This window comes from Eptatretus burgeri, chromosome 11 (genome assembly GCF_056783735.1).
Source record: "Eptatretus burgeri isolate ZD-2024b chromosome 11, Ebu_testis_v1, whole genome shotgun sequence".
Classification (NCBI taxonomy): Eukaryota; Metazoa; Chordata; class Myxini; order Myxiniformes; family Myxinidae; genus Eptatretus; species Eptatretus burgeri.
Window position 1 is genome coordinate 88,576,327 of NC_140971.1, and position 18,289 is coordinate 88,594,615.

Genomic DNA, 18,289 nt, shown 5'->3' on the forward strand with positions numbered 1-18,289 from the left:
GGCAAGAGTAGGTAGAAACGGAAGTGTCGCTGCACCTCGGGCTGAATTATCGAGTGGAACGGTACCAAACGGCACTGTCCTACGATGTGGCGTTTGCGCGATTGCCTTTTACCCGCTCGATTTATATTTAAAAATTTTTTTTTTGCCGGGGTCCTCACGACCCATTTTTGGACCCTTCACGACCCATGTTTGGGTCACGACCCATAGTTTGGGAAACACTAGTCTAGACGTACGCACACTCACCTCAAAGCTGTCTTGCCTGGGTTTGAGTCCTGACCCAGGTATAAACAGTCATCCCGTTGTTCCCTTTCAGATCCATAGCATTCTTCTTTATACTATCAGACCCCAACATTCACGGCCGATACGTTGCTGAAAAGTTCCACGAATGTCAAATCCCTAAATGTTGAGCATTGTTTCAATGGGAAAAGGGGGGTATAGGTTCCCGGCAATTTGTGATTCATAAGGGAGAATAATAAAACAAGGTGAATATGTGAAGCACAAGGGCGCGAATGTCGAAGCAGGTCAGAAAAACCGCGAATACACGAAGCACAAGGGCGTGAATGTAGAAGCAGTTGACATTTTATGAATCGCAAATATGTGGTGTCCGCGAATAGCAGAACCGCTAATGTTGAGGTCCAACAATGTGAATTCAAATCTTAAAGAACTAGTCGAGACAGGATTGGGGTGAAACGATGAACTTCTCTTTGAGCTGTAGTCTGAGTTTGATTCCAGACCCATCTGCCATCTATAAAACTACCCAATTGATCCTGCACAAACAGGGCATTGCATCACAAAGCGTGTGGTCCCTTGGATTCACGTGAAGCTGGGAACTTGTCTGCTTGCAGTATCTGGTAAATGTGAATTGAAATTGTAGGGGTCTTGATGAAGAGGAGCTGATGACTTTCTCAGTATCCATATAACCTCATATAGCCTCAGTGATGTTCATATCTGGACTTTGGACTGCCCGAGGCGACTCCTCCAGGCAATGTGATTATGATTAACTAATGTGGTTGTGCAACAGCTCCAAAGATGCTGAGCAGAGCAGAGACTTTCTGTTCATACGTGGCGACTCCACTGTGTGACGCAATTCCAATTAATTAATTAATTTGACTGTGTGGCGGATTCTCCACGCACGTTCGGTTTTAAGTAAAATTTTCTTACACTGGCTATTCCATGGCTCAAAATCCTCAGCGAGAATGCTTTGAGATGCAACAGGTTTTTAAAATAACGACCAGGATGGGGAATATACAGGAAGGAATCAATTAATATAGACGACAATATGAAGTCCCGCCGGCATGCTCAACTCGACAGAAATGGTCTCCACCCCTAAACCTTAAGCTGACCTGATCACACATGCAGACATGTTAAGGTACACAGGACATATTCAAGAATAAGACAAAAATAGAGGTGGATATGGAGAGGAGCTTTCCTGGAGGTGCCTGTGAGGTGCTATTGGGCTCACAAGCACTGCCTCACGGCCCAAGCTGTGGTTGGAATGCCTCATGCTGCAGTTGGAATGCAGGACTCAGCATGTCACCGACCTTGTCTCTGCTTTCACTCTGTCAACCACTATTGACTGGTCTCTTGCACTCACCCTTGACTCTGGTGGCTTGTCTGGCACTGACTCTCTCTCCTTCACTGACTCACGTCACCCTTTACTGTGTCTTCATTTCTGCGCATTTGGCTTATATAGCCGCCGCCACCCGTCCCTGACTGCAAGGTTTTCCCCGCCCCACGGGGGGGATTAAGTTATTCACGTCTCCGCTGTCACTCAATGAAGCCATGTCCCAAGTCACTCACATGGACATTCCATGTTGACGGAACACGTGGGGCTCGTACATGTGGAGCAGCCATTTCGTATGGCTGAAGTGGGCTGGCGCACGTGGACGTTTTGACTTGGTCGCAGTTGGGGAGTGGGGTGCCAAATTGCAATGGGAGCAATTTAGAGTGTTAATTAGAGGGAAAACGGGGAAAAGAGAGAGGCACCAGGGCAAGGACAACAAGGGGCTTCCTATACACCCAATCTTGGTGATTGCAAATTGAAACACTTATGCTATTATGAAAAAACAAATTAATGTCACCAATATCAATTTTGTAATGGTGCGCACGCACGCACGTACACGCGTGCGCGCGCACACACACACACACACACACACACACACACACACACACACACACTCACACACACAATAGCTTTACAGCTTGGTCCATTAATCGTGACCCCCCCCTCACACCCACCTCTCCCCCTTACCGAAATGGAGGTGGATACTTCGAAACGTGGGAGGACTCTGTTCCACCTTCTGAAACCTGCATACGTAGATAATAACCAACACAAACACACACACACACACACACACACACACACACACACACACACACACACACACACACACACACACACACACACACACACGTTATTGGAGCACGCTTGTGGGCTGCATTAAGTTGCTGGGGTGCATCCTACGCACATACATAATAAATGTAAGTTTTATATATTTGATGAAGTGGTTTGTGAAAGGGCTTTGTATATTTGATGAAGTAGAATGTGTTTGCATTCTGCAAGCGACTAAATAAATCAAGTAAAGAGGGAATGAGTGATCAGAATGAGCTCTTTATGTAACAGTTTACAGCTATATTAATTTTCAATGTAAATACGTCAAAAGTTATAAAAACAAAAACTATTGTTTACATTCTCATGAGTTGCTCGGTAAGGCTAAGAATCAGAGTTTATGATTCTAAATCGAAGAGACACATTATGGGCTGGATCTGGAACTTGTAAACCGAAGTGGAAAACAAACAGTAATTGTTATATTCTTGTAGCTACTCCCACATTGTACAACGTTAACAGAACAAATTTGAGTTACCGTGATAAGTTAGCATCTTCACTTTTTGACAAGTTGATTGAATTTTGATTTGTAATGATTTGTGTAATAGGCTGCTCGAGAGATAGCGCATTTATGTCTCATCAGGGTTCATTCCTGACCCAATAAATGCAGTGCAGCACAGTGGTATGTAAGTCATTCTGCATGCTTTTCAGAAATGATGAAGGCATGCCTTTCCAGGTAGACAAAACACTGCAGAGAAGCATAAATTCCGTTTCCAAAAAAGCAAAATTCCATCTCACCGAGCCTCTTCCCTTGACTGCTCCGAAGGACCGATAAGTAAGCCTTGCCCATTTGAGTGTCTCCACCACCTTTCCTCAGCGACAACCCTGGGCGGGGTATTTCACAACCAGAGCAGTGCAAAAAGGCAGGGAATCATAAAATGATGTTTTTTTGATGTTTTGGATAAATAATTTTGGTAATATCCGATCTTGATGAAACTTGGTTATGTGTTCGATATCAATGTCTAGTTGTGTTTTCCTGGATGAGGGAAATGGGCAGAGCCACGCCCAAAAATAGCCTTTTTTATGGGGTAGTCGGATTAAAAATCTATCTTCTCCGAGGGAATTGACTCAATGGAATGGGTTCTTCGGTATTTGAATGGCAAAATGAATTATCTAAAACTTGTCGTTTTCCGATTTTTCATTTTCATCCCAAGGTCAAAGTCACAAGGTCAAAAACTTAGAAAATTGTGAATTTTGACATTAAAATCATATGACCGCCCAAACTTGAGAGCTCGGATGACAATATTTTTTATGCATAATCTTGAGGTTATTCCCCACCAAAGGTCTTGAAACCATTTTGCTCTATCTCGAACACCTTGTCGGTGGCGCCCCCTTCAAGTTTGTTTTTATGCTGATTTCATCAAAGTATGGATAATTATCCGAGGAGTGCGAAATGTCATATAGCCTCTAAAGTGTAGCAGCATAGCAAACCTGTTGTGCATTTTGTGATACAAGCACCAAATTTGGCAAAAATGTACATTAATATGTTGCGAACATTTTCAGATATTGGGCCACTTGAAATTCTCTCTTTATGTCCGCCATATTGGATTTCAAAATGGCCGCCACTTGAAATCTACATTTGCTATTATCTCTGGACGTAATGCAGCTATTGACTTGATTCTGGTATCTAAATGTATGTTTTTGGGGGCAAGGAATCCAATGGTACCATTTTCAACTTAATATTATCTATCACAGTCTGTTATATAATTTTATTTGGAAATTATCTCGGCAAATATTGGATTCAAGACAATACTTTGAAAAGAATGTCTTAGTTCTGTAAATGTCTAAGGTATAATGCTGACATGCTGCATGGTCTAGTATTTGAGGCTAGGTGTACTGGTATCTGAGGCTAGGTATATACCGGTACTGAAGATACGTGTACATAAACAGTGTCATGCTAACAAGTTCAGCATTGCCACAAGTACATGTATGTTGTTGACTCATCGTCATGTGCAGTCCCCTTCACACACACAGAGGGCTGTGCACTGAAGGGCAGCCTTTTTGCACTTGCAGCGCCTCACACACCCTTTCTTGCACTTGCAAGAAACCAGCTCAATGCAGCTGTGAGCTGCCTCAGTTAGCCTGGTCCAGTAAGGTGTGTACTGTCCTTCTCCAGTCCTTGACCAACCCCAGTTGGTTGGTGGAGGGAGCTCTGGTGCTGGCAGCAGTATCTGACCCCACACATGTCCACCTTGATACACTGCCCTCTTGACATGTTCCTCCAGAGCTGCCTTCGTTGGAGGGATGAGCTGCACATTGTTCTTCCTTGCGAAGAGTTTCCTCCTGGCCTTGTCAATGTCTGTGCATTTGCTGGTTCGATCATACAACAGGATCACGAACCTCTCGATGATGCGCATTGCATCGTCTGGTATGTCACGAGGTGCACAGGACAGCAGCAGCAGCACCTCAGTGAGTTCTGGCAGTACCGTCCAGACTGCCCACGCAGTCTTCTTGCCATGTCTATGAAAACTAGACACAGTGTCGCATCCAGTTAGAGCATGGAACATTGGCAGTGCACGAGCCTTCTCTCGTCCCAATCCAGCTGCTATTTCGTGTGCTGCTAGGTATCAGAAACTCTGGCCTGTTCCGAATGCCAGCCACAGTTTGTCTTCTGGTTGCAACTCCTGTGCCAGGGACACTGCCAGCACCACAACATCGGTGTCTACAGTCTGGATGAGTATTGCATGGTGTCCATGCTGGACTGCGTGAGATGCATGCAGCAACATCCGACTGTCAGCTTCTTCATGGTTACATGGGGTGAGTGAGGTCAGATCTGGCAGTACTGGCTTGCTGAGCACTGCCTCTCCATCAGTAATGACGAGTTGCTTGTCCTCCTGGTCAAACCATTCCATGAGAGCTGCTGAGAGGAACCTTAACAGCTTGGCCTTGTTGCTGTCCACTCGTAGGAAGTTCTGCCAGTTTCCTGGTATGGCTGCGGCAGCCACCACATGTCTCCGCACACCTTGTCCCCGCTTTGCACGTGTACTACCTTTCAGTGAATCAGCAAGGTAAGTATCCCAGACCAGATCCAGGCGTGACACTGTTTGCAGCTTCGTGGACATATATGGGATGAAGATCTGTTGTGCATACTCTTCAAAGGTCTTTGATGCAGCCGGCTTCAGCATCTGGACGATGGCTGCTCCATCAAGCACAATACAGGTCGTGACAGGAGTCTCTGTCTTTGCGTCGGAGACTTCTTCCAAGCATGTGAGGAGATCACTCTTAGTACCAGTGCAGAGGCTTCCACCATCAGACAATGCAGGAGGACATGCCTGATTCTCGTGACAAAAGAACTCCTCAAGGTTTCCATCCCTCGTCTGGCAGCCAATGTACAGGCGTGCGAAGAGTTCACGGTCATTCTTGATGGAGGCGAGCTGTTGCTGACCTATGCTCTGGCTTCTTGGAGTGGAAGTGCTGAACACCTTCAGCTTGTTACGAGGAATGGGTGCGTCCACTGCCTTTGTTCTGTCCAACAGACACTCTCTGGTGAAAGCCTCGAACTGCTCTTGGCCAATCCCCTTGGCATTCATCACGGTCTCCACAGCAGCAGGATCTGCGATCTCCTTTGTGTCCAGTTTGACTACATCCTGACTCTCCTCCTCGAATGGGTTGCCCATCTCCTCTATGACACCGACGAGAGAGCGAACATCTTTCACAAATGAGGCCTGTACACTTGGCGTCTGATCATGATGACGTGTGTCTGCTGTTTGCTGTCTCCAGTGTTGGTGCCCATCCTGGAATTCTTCGATCACCCTGGCAACTTCTGGTCCCGCAACTATCCAGCGACGTAGGGCACTAGGGTTGTCAGTAAGCCCAACTGCTCCACCGTCTCCTTTGATGCAGGCATTATTCTGCTCATGTGCCTGGTCAATTGGGATTGAAGAGAACACCCTCTTTTTTTTCTGAATGGTGAAGTGGCTTTCCCTGAATTTCCTGGCTACATCTGGGTGTTTGATGGTGAGTTCGGCCATGTCCTTCAGGTGCACTGGTATCCACCGAGCATAGTGGGTGTGATCCAGTGCATGGAACCAGGGGACCAGCTCTGTCAGAGCATCGAGGTACATCATTAACGATCCCTGCCTGAGAGAACGCACATACACGAGAACCAACAGTTATAGTTCCAGCACGGTTGACCAGTAGTGAAACTGGGGGATGTCTTCTCCTCTCTGGCAACACCAGTCTTCAAACTCCGGAAGGTCCTCTGCATCCCTGGTTTCTCCCAGACAGTAGTGGTTGTATGCACGGTGTTGCAGGATGTACAGTGCTGCTGCAGTCACTTGATGTGAATTTATATTTTAGACTGCCAGTATATATGAGCTTGTCTGAGTTGTTACTGGTGATTTAGTTTCGTTTTTTTATTTATTTATATTTACAGAACTAAGACATTCTTTTCAAAGTATTGTGTTGAATCCAATATTTGCCGAGATAATTTCCAAATAAAATTATATAACAGACTGTGATAGATAATATTAAGTTGAAAATGGTACCATTGGATTCCTTGCCCCCAAAAACATACATTTAGATACCAGAATCAAGTCAATAGCTGCATTACGTCCAGAGATAATAGTAAATGTAGATTTCAAGTGGCGGCCATTTTGAAATCCAATATGGCGGACATAAAGAGAGAATTTCAAGTGGCCCAATATCTGAAAATGTTCGCAACATATTAATGTACATTTGTGCCAAATTTGGTGCTTGTATTACAAAATGCACAACAGGTTTGCTATGCTGCTACACTTTAGAGGCTATATGACATTTCGCACTCCTCGGATAATTTATCCATACTCGCGTGAAAAATCTTTGGCGGGAGCTGAAAGTCTGTGTTGCCCAGCGACAGCCCCGAAACCTGAAGGATCTGGAGAAGATCTGTATGGAGGAGTGGGCCAAAATCCCTGCTGCAGTCTGTGCAAACCTGGTTAAGAACTACAGGAAACGTCTGATCTCTGTAATTGCAAACAAAGGTTTCTGTACCAAATATTAAGTTCTGTTTTTCTGATGTATCAAATACTTATTTCATGCAATAAAATGCAAATTAATTATTTAACAATCATACAATGTGATTTTCAGGATTTTTGTTTTAGATTCCGTCTTTCACAGTTGAAGTGTACCTATGATAAAAATTACAGACCTCGACGTGCTTTGTAAGTGGGAAAACCTGCAAAATCGGCAGTGTATCAAATACTTGTTCTCCCCACTGTATCTGCATGTTATATATTTCTTGTATCTCCTTGTTAAATAACTTAAATATCATAAATATTTCAGTAAGCATGATGCCAGGTGTAGAAGATTGAGAAGAATCCAAATTCTGATGTGTTTTCTCAATTATTTTAGAATCCAATGGACTAATATATCTATAATTCCAGCAGTGTGTGTGTGTGTGTGTGTGTGTGTGTGTGTGTGTGTGTGTGTGTGTGTGTGTGTGTGTGTGTGTGTGTGTGTGTGTGTGTGTGTGTGTGTGTGTGTGTGTGTGTGTGTGTGTGTGTGTGTCCGCTGTTTCTCGACAACCACTGGTCCGATCTAATTGAAACTTGCCAGGTATATTGCTGGGGAGCTGACTTTGTGCCTTTTCAAGGTTTGATATTAATCGGACAAGTGGTTCCCAAGTTATGGCCAAGTTAGAGCGCGTTCCCCATTATGGGTTACAACGTACAGACTTCCGGATAGTGATGACTTCGTGTATTCTAATAATTTCTCGATTTCTTTTGCGCATTTATAGATAAACACAATGCCCCAATCCAGTCGTCGTTTACGAGAGCGAAGGAATGGCCTGTGTGGTTGTTTGAAAGTTTTTATTATATATATATATATATATAATTTTTATTTATTTATTTTTTGTTGCACGTATGGCCATGCATGTACGGGCACGCGAGAGTGAAGGAATGGCCTGTATGGTTGTTGTTTCGGGCACGCGGTTTGAGGTTTTTTTTTTTTGCACGGACAGCCACACACGTACGGGCATGCACTAGTGCTTACAAAAGTTACACTGGCATGTGCCAAAATTTCCACTGAACATATATTGTGAAGGGTTGGATATGTCTCAGATCAGCCATTGTAAAGTTTTTCATATATCAGCAAAGTATCGTCAATTTTCAGAAATGTGATCAAATGAGGCAGACATTTTCCAAGATGGCTGCCAAAAAGGTGTTTACTCACTCTTTTGAGATGTCCATCACATATTTTTTATTCATTACAGACGTTTGGTAATACAGAACTTTAATATGGATACAAATAATCATCGGTGAACTCTGCTCCAGCCAATGGGAGCTCGAGGTGAAGATGATGAGCCGACCAATGGGCGTTCGGATTAACCGTGACGTCATTACGGTTGAACCAATCAGCGTCTACCTTACTGAGATCTGCGTATAAGGCACACGCCTTCACTTCCTCCTTCACTTGCTGCGATTTTTACCCAGAAGAGTGCAGCACGAAAAGCTTCGGTCACTATTATGTCGTGTTTGTTTGTATTCATTACAGACATCAACCTAACTGCAAAATACAGTGGCTTTTAGTCCCCATTTCTGGGAGTCAACTTCAAAATATCAATGGCTGGCTCATGGACTACAAACCCAGATGTGCTTCGGCCAGGGTGGGGATTATGCATTCGTTATTATTGTTGCCAATTGATACTACAATTATAATTGTTGTTAATGTTATTATTCGTGTTCATTAATATATGCTTTGGTTCAATGTTATCATTCTTTTTGTTATTTATTTTGTAACTAGAATGTCATGCCGCGAAAGGACCTATTTAGCTGCTTAGAAGGGGTACCCGGCACCTTAGCATCACGTGCGCTTAAAACATGGGAATTCTTCCAAGTTCTTTGTAGTTAATTAGCCTCATCAACTCAGGAGATCACGATTATTTTGGAGTGTCACAATCCACAACAGAAAGCACCAGTAGAACTCCACAAAAAACATGCCCCCCCCCCCACACACACACACACACACACACACCATACATTTATCTAGGGCGTAGCTAGGCTGAGGCAGAGGAGGCAGTTTCCTCGTCGCTCATTTCCTGAAATATGATCTGGTCTGAGCCCTCTGGCCATCTGAGCTCCCTGGGGAGTAAACTCTCAGAGCTACCCGGCAGTGCTCTGAATACTCATCTCGACTCCTATCACAATACCTAAATAGGACAGTTCACCTCTTTTCGCCTCATCGCTTTTGGACCTCTGGCTACGCCCTTGCTTATAGTATTAATAAACCCTGTTTTCTCAAAACTGGCACGTCGTTCTGAAACACGGTTCAGATATGGGAAATTATATCCACAATGTGAGTCAAACCCATAGCTGTTGGAAATTTGGGGCCAAATCTCGCTCTGAGGGTTAAATTTGCAGTGTGTTCCCCCATGGTTCATGCTCAGCCACAATCCCTTTCAAACGGGGGAACTACCATTGGAGATAGACCTTTTTGGAGTTTCTGTACGTCGATCGAAAGCTGAAGAAAATATGTTTGGCTTTCATGGCGGACTGTCTTTGAGGACAAAACCATCGTTAAATTGGTGACCGTCCAGGTGGAAGAATTGACCATGTTTAACTGATGATGACCAAGTAATCTTTGTCTGTTTGACAGAATCACCGGGCCGAGGCCTCTGTGTTGGAAGCGACGCTTTGGTGTGGACTGTGTCCAATGGGGATCAGGGGAGTGCTTGTCACACTCCACATGTTTCGATTTTCCCGCTGATCACATCACGTGCCTTCTGGTTGAATGGTTTGCATTCGCAGGAACAATCGTCTGGGTGGCAAACAGATGATTGTTCTGTGTGGATTATGCAGTTTGACCGTGTGAGACATAATCCATGGCGATGCTCACCATAACAATCAGGAGGTGCATCTGATGTATAAACGATGAATGTGGTCATCGTTGGTTAGATATTTATCGGTGTGCTGTCCTGATGAGGGCAAATATGCCTGAAATCCGGATCGGTGGCTCTGTTCAATGTATAACTGATGATTGACAGTCACCGGGCTGAGCACTCACTGTGTGTTGGAGACAACGCTTTATTGTAGACTGTGTCCAATCGGGATCGGCGGAGTGCTCATCACACCTCACATGTTTCGATATCTGTGTGTTTGTGTATATATATATATATACACGAGGTGCGTTCAAAAAGTATCCAACCTTAATTTTTCGTGCGTAAACAAATGAAACTAGGGAGGCGTGGTTTGGTGCATGTATGAAGGCGATCCTAATCCGTATGCGTGAATATTTTCCCGCCTGCAGAAGCTGTCAGTCGCCGACAGACCGCCGATGAGTGAGGAAGTGTAAGTGCACGCCGTCGGATTTTTGTTTTTGACAAAATGACAGAAAAACTTGAACAACGCCACTGCATCAAATTTTGTGTAAAGCTTGGCGATTCCCAAGTGGAAACGATCCGCAAGATTCAACATGCCTTCGGGAACGAAGCAATGGGCACCACACAGATAAAAGAGTGGTACAACCGCTTCAAGGATGGTCACACATCAGTGGAAAGTGAAGCACGTTCTGGTAGGCCCTCAACATCCCGAAATGAGATCGTCATTGACCAAGTGAGGACCCTGCTGATGCAGGGAAATTCATCAGATCAGAGAACTTGCAGACGAGGCGGGCGTCAGCATTGGATCCGTTCATTCCTTTGTGACTGAGGATTTGGGCTAAAGGAGAATCTCAGCGAAGTTCGTGCCAAAGCTGCTAACGATCGAGCAGAAGCAACTCCGTTTGGAGATCGCACAGGACATGCTGGAGATTGTGAACAGCGATCCCAACTTCTTCAACACAGTGATTACTGGCGATGAGACCACAGTGATCCGTCATTTTGTCAAAAACGAAAATCCGCGGCGCTCACTTACACTTCCTCACTCATCGGCGGTCTGTCGGCGACTCACAGCTTCTGCAGGCGGGAAAATATTCACACATACGGATTAGGATCACCTACATAGTGCACCAAACCACACCTCCCTAGCTTCATTTGTTTACGCACGAAAAATTAAGGTTGGATACTTTTTGAACACACCTCGTGTGTATGTATCTATATATATATCTATATATATATATATATATATATATATATATATATATATATATATATATATATATATATATATATATTTTATATATATATATATATATATATATATATATATATATATATATATATATATATATACACTATACAGGGCATCCCTTAATTAGGTACCCATATTTATTTATTGATAACAAGCAATATTAGAAGGGGTACCTGGCGAAAAATTAACTTTCACCTGTGTTGCAAGTAGAGCGAAAGGCAGTGTATAATCAGAAATACTGTTTGATAGGGCGATATATTGCTGTTGCATGAATAAAAATGGAAATACTGAAAAATCGTATTGAATATCGGAAGCTTTTTCTGAATCTAATCGATATGAGAAACGGGATTGAATGAGACTCACCGTTATTATAAGTGAAGAAGAAGATGAAGGAGGAAGAGTTTTTGTTTTTAATGTAAATTAAACTGGCCCATCTCTCCTCACCTTACTCAACGATATCATACTGTTTGAAACCTTACTCAACATACTGTTCGCACATTGGGCTTGATTGGTGGTATCCCTGAGAGGACAATTGTTGCCGGTTGGACGCACGCACGCACGCATGGACGGACGTTGGCACTCCGAGACCGAGCTCCTTTTGTATTCGGCTATAGATACAACTTTCCAGTTGAAATGTATTTGCAACAGTTCGAGTAATCTTTAACGTTTTGTTTTTAGTACTTGACATAGTCAACTTTTCTTTCAATTAACGTTTGTTTCTTCTTCTTTTTTTTTTCATGACAAGCTGTTCATAATTTCCTTGATTCAACAATTGGGTCGACCATGGTGGACCCATTTTGTTGCCCCAAGATCCCCAGATCTGACTCCCTGTAATGTATTTTTTGAGGGGTTTGATCAAGGGCATATTTTACGCCGTGCACTCGGTCTCTGGATGAGCTACGACATCGCACCACTAATGCCATTCAGGGCAAAAGTTACGGACAATTTTGTTACTCTTCTCCAGACGTGTATTAAAAATGAAGGCGGACATATTGAGGACTGAACAAAACTTCAATCATTACCCGAACTGTTCCAGAGTCAATGGGAGATTTATTCAATAAATAAAAATACATACCCACTTAAGGGACTGTGTGTGTGTGTGTGTGTGTGTGTGTGTGTGTGTGTGTGTGTGTGTGTGTGTGTGTGTGTGTGTGTGTGTGTGTGTGTGTGTGTGTGTGTGTGTGTGTGTGTGTGTGTGTGTGTGTGTGTGTGTGTGTGTGTGTGTGTGTGTGTGTGTGTGTAGCAAAATTTTTGACCTCCTCCACCTTCTCCCATTCTTTTTTTTTTGTATTCATGTTTGAGGCTTCCTTCTCCTCCCCTCCTCCTCCACTTCTCCTCCCTCTCAAATCTCTCTCTCTCTCTCTGTCTCTGTCTCTGTCTCTGTCTCTGTCTCTGTCTCTGTCTCTGTCTCTGTCTCTGTCTCTGTCTCTCTCTGTCTCTCTCTCTCTGTCTCTCTCTCTCTCTCTCTCTGTCTCTGTCTCTCTCTCTCTCTCTCTCTCTGTCTCTGTCTCTCTCTGTCTCTCTGTCTCTCTGTCTCTCTGTCTCTCTGTCTCTCTGTCTCTCTATCTCTATCTCTATCTCTATCTCTATCTCTATCTCTATCTCTATCTCTATCTCTATCTCTATCTCTATCTCTATCTCTATCTCTATCTCTATCTCTATCTCTATCTCTATCTCTATCTCTATCTCTCTCCCTCTCTCTCTCTCTCTCTCTCTCTCTCTCTCTCTCTCTCTCTCTCTCTCTCTCTCTCTCTCTCTCTCTCTCTCTCTCTCTCTCTCTCTCTCTGTGTGTCTCACACTCTCACTCTCACTCTCACTCTCACTCTCACTCTCTCACCCTCACCCCCCCTGCCTTTCCTTGCTTTTCTCATCTTTTTCCTACTCCCTAACTTGTACCTTTGTTTATTTCTTTACACACAATGCAATATATAGATGACCCCATAGACTCGTAGAGTGAATTTGACTCCTGTGTGAAAAACAGTTAAAAGGTGTTCGCCATTGTGTGCCACTGCTGTACCAAATTTCCAGCTTTCTCGATTCTAGCATTACTCAACCCTGGTTGTTACAGTCACCTGAGCTGTGTCTTTAGGAGATGGCATATCATGCCAGAGAGCAATTTTGTGGCTGGAAAGTGGAAACATGCCATAGTTGAGTGGGTGCCATTCTAAGAGGTGCTTGCACATTGTTTCAGTGAAGGATCAATGCCATAGCATCTCACTACAAAGGGTCATTGCTTGTTCTAAAACAGCAGAGAGTTTTTGAGAAAGTCAAAAAGAAGAAGAGGAAAAAAAATCAGACGCACACACGCACATGCACAGACACACACGCACAGACACACACGCACAGACACACACGCACAGACACACACGTACAGACACACATGCACAGACACACACGCACAGACACACATGCACAGACACACACGTACAGACACACATGCACAGACACACACGCACAGACACACATGCACAGACACACACGTACAGCTTCCACCGCCCTTCACTCCCACCCCCCCCCCCCAATTCTGTTTTTTTGCTTCCCCTTGTGTCCAATTTCGTTCTTGTTTATCTTCATCAGTGTCCTATTTTCACCTCTTCCATCTTGTTTTTCTTAAAGTGGTGGTTGTGTTACCATGTGCTGTGGCCATGGCAAACGGAATGACCATCGCTTCTGTCTGGATTTCTATCCATTTCATTGTTAATGCATCACTCCAGTTAATTAAAGTTGCTCCTGAATTTTTGATTTATGAGGAATGGGGAACTATACTCCTGGCCCTTCATCCTTTCCCCTTCCCTCTGCTTCCCCCTCCAAAGAATGAAAATTGATGGTGCATGTAAGCACAGCTGTTGTGTTTCGGTGAAATGCGGTAATAACAGCACATTTGTTGGTGAGCAGAAGTGGCGCAATGTCAAAATTATCGAAAATTGAAATGCTTGCACATGACAGCATCATCCCAGATTTGCACACATCACACTTTCCTGTATTGGAGGATTTAGTGCAGATTATTTGGCACATGTCACAAGGTCCTCAACTCAGAGGAGCTTCGATATCTCAAGGGGAGCCTTCTGACGCTACCCAGGCATGATGCCCACTCAGACTGAAGGCTTTTAATCAGCTGTTGATTTACACTTGCCTGATCTGCTTAGGTTCTTACATCAGTGTGGAAACGCTGCAAGTGGGCCTCATGCATTCCACTGAAGCAACGAGGAAATGAATCGAAAAGCAGACCAGCTGAGAAGTTTATTTTTTTTTTATCGCTTTGGCTTGGTCACTAGAAGATTGCATTCTCGACCTGATGATATGGCACAGAGCCCAGGGGTCATACGATGTCATGAGGATGGTTTGGGACACATGGGGCTTTGCTGGAAATGCCCTGGAGAGACCCGTCTTAACGCTTTCTGAAGAACGCATTTTACATCCCGTTGGATTGAACTGATTGCTGCCAAATTTAATTGTTTGCCAATGGGGATTTTATTTGTTTTTTTTTTTTTCTTTGCAGGCATAACTGAAATGCAAGAGAGACTTTAACGTGAAGTTGTGCTTTGCTTGCAGGCCTCCATAGGAAACCTATCTGACACACATGATGCTTCTCTGTTTGATTTTTGGCAGGTATGGATGAGCGGCAAGGCACAGGTGGAGGCCCCTGGCAGGCGGGAACACATCCAAGTCCATCCTACGATACCAGGGTATGCAATCATCATTGCAATGGAAAATGATTTCTCAATTTTCGGCATAAAATTTTCGAAGAATGTGCTTCAGCTTTGTGTTATTTGCTTCGCACTTGCACGATTCGATGCGTCATGACTTGTGTCCAATTCAGAAGTGCCCTTCAGTATTCTGCTTCTTGCAATTGTCAACGAGAATGTTACAATTTGGTCTCCTCCTCCTCCTCCTCCTACTACTATTACTACTACTACTACTACCTACTACTACTACTACTCGTTTAACGACCATTTTCTCATATTAGGGGTTGGTCATCTGATGGCCCCTCTCCACTTCGTCCTGTCAAAAGCATCATCCTCCATTAACCCCAACAACTGCAGGTCTCTCCTGATTGCATCCTTCCAGGTCTTTTTTTTTTGGTCGACTGCTTGGTCTTTTCCCCTCAACTACCAAACTGCTGACTTTCTTGAAAGACATCTTTTCTCATTCTCACCATATGCCCAAACCACCTTAGTCTTCTGTTTCTCACCTCTTCCTCAGTACGACTACTACCTTTTAGCCTCTTTCTTATATCCATACCATTCTGCTTGTCCTTCAGTGTTACCCCACAACATCCATCTCCTCATCCATACCTCTGTCCTTTCTATTCTTCTATCATCTTTCTACCCTCATTCTCCATATTTCACTACCATACATCAAAACTGGTCTATGACAGGCTAAATATATTCTACCTTATACTGCACATGAGATGTTTTTGTGTTAAAATGCCTCTGAACTCTCTCCACCCTTTCCAAGTTACTCTTATCCGAGTTCTCACAGCTAACTCCGCTGCACCACCTGCATCTAACATATCTCCTAAGTAACAAAAACTCTTAACCTTTTCCAGCTGAACCTCAAATGCCATATCCACTCCCCAATGTTCTCTACATCTTGATTTCCACCCATGCACCTTTTACATTTCAAACTGCCAGCCACTACACCTAAACTTCCCTTAACTTCACTGCATTTCTGATGACACCACCTTCTGCAAGACACACAATGATAAATAATTTGACCCTCCTCCTTTACTACAAGTTACACAGACCACAGGGCCATTTCCCCTTTCATTCCTTTATTCTTCTTATTCTTCACCACTAACCATCAGTTTCGTCTGATCGAGATTCACCCTCAATCCCTTTTGTCAGCCAAGCTGATTTTTTTTTTTGATCACCTGTCTTGCGATGAAGTTCCTTTTTTTGCTTTAAGGGAGGGTTTGAAAGGTTGTATTTTAATTATCCCCACGCTTTTTGAAAAAAAAACGGGGGAATATTGTAATTGGCTCCGTCCGTCCGTCCGTCCGTCATGCTATCTCCTCCTAGACGGAAAAAAAAATTCACCAAACTTGATGGTTATTATCACCACATTACACAAGGTCCAAAATAGTATCATTTTTGGCACCACCCCCCTGGGGTGGGGTCAAAAGGTCAAATGCCACAAAATGCAAAATATGGGCACATGCTAACACATTTTAAATTGAACCTTTGTATATTAATCAACAATGGGAGACATAGCGTATGTAACGATTTTTGGATTTGACCTGCGGTTCATGTCTCAGCGTGTGGGGACTTTGGGTCACAGGGGTCAAAATGAAAAAGAAAATTAAACCAAATTTTGATATTGGGTCATTCCTGGTGGAACTTTTTGCCACCTTTCAACTTTTCTTCGGGTGGGAAGCGTGGGGATTGGTGATGGTGCGCCATCGACTTCGCTCCAGTTTCAATTGAAAACCGTTTCCAATCTTGTCTTTGAAGGTCAAGAAATTTTAGATTCCTCACTGTGCTCATTACCTCCACCACCAAAGGTGAAGGAGGTTCTGTTTTCACCCTTTTCTGTCTGTTTGTCTGTTTGTCTGTGTACCGGATATCTCAAAAAGTTGTGGACGGATCTGGATGAAATTTTGTGGACTGGTTGGGTGTGTGACAAGGATGAACTGATTAGATTTTGTTGAAGATCAGGATCCGGATCCGGATCCGACTACTATAAAAAATTTTTAAAGTGATTCTTCACCATTGAGAGATATGGCTAAACCAATATATAGCACGATATCTCAGAAAGTTGTGGACAGATTCGGACGAAACTTGATGGACACGTTGGGTGTGTGACAAGGAAGAATTGATTCGATTTTGCTGAGGATCCGATTCCAGATCTGGATATGAAGATTATTTAATTTTCAAAGTGATTCTTCACCACTGAGAGATGGGACCAAAAACGATATAGTACTGTATAGCATGATATTTCAAAAATGTATTGGGCCCGAAATGTTCTCGTGGATCAGGCATTATGTGACGGAGGCATACGCTCTACCGAGTGCTCTTCTCATTTGTTTTTATTTTACAGTGCAAATAAGTAAGATCATGCATCTGTCATGTCCATCAAGAGGTCAAAGGTTATCAAAGTACTAATGAATCTGTCTTGTGTCATGACACATGTATATGAGATGTTACATTGAATACTGGTTCATTTTTACACAATTAATACCTCGTGTATTCCACATTTGATGAAACGTGTGTTTGGATGAAACCAGCTTGAGATATTTGCATCACTGCAGCCACAGTACGTATGACAGGGTGGCACGTTTACCTTAGAATAGTTGAGGTTAGATACTTCATGCAACTATAAACTAGTGGATTGATGCATTGCAGACAGGGTGTTGCATCACAAATAGCGTCCTCCTTTAGATCGGGGTGATGTATGAAGCTGGGTGTCCCATCAGCTAGCGTTAGTTCGTTGATGTTAATGATCCCACGGTGTCTTTTGTGGAAAGTAGGTGAGTTATCACTGACACCCTGGCTCAGTTCCAAATTATTGCCTTGATGATCGCCTTGAAGGAAAAGGCAAACCACCCAGTGTCATCCTTGTTTTGGGGCAAATTTAGCAGCACTGTACCTGTCTTGAGGCAGAGAGCACCGCAGAGAAAGATAAATTTCACAATTCCTCGTACAGTACCTCCAACACACACACACACACACACACACACACACACACACACACACACACACACACACACACACACACACACACACACACACACACACACACACACACACACACACACACACACACACACACACACACACACACTATGTACTCCTTGCCTTGGCCATCTGCAAAATTCCTCATGCAAAAGTGGGGGAAATTTTGAACCCACCAACCC

General features: G+C 43.6%; 1 protein-coding gene across 6 annotated transcripts in view; it reads left to right on the forward strand.

The window, feature by feature from the left end:
• TCF12 (transcription factor 12) overlaps positions 1–18,289 on the forward strand; it is a 359,298-nt gene that overhangs the window by 95,900 nt on the left and 245,109 nt on the right. For all 6 annotated transcript variants that reach the window (XM_085847283.1, XM_085847284.1, XM_085847281.1 and 3 more), the window contains one exon: positions 15,043–15,119. In XM_085847283.1, coding sequence (XP_085703409.1) covers positions 15,043–15,119 — 77 coding nt within the window. The remainder of the gene's footprint in view (positions 1–15,042; positions 15,120–18,289) is intronic.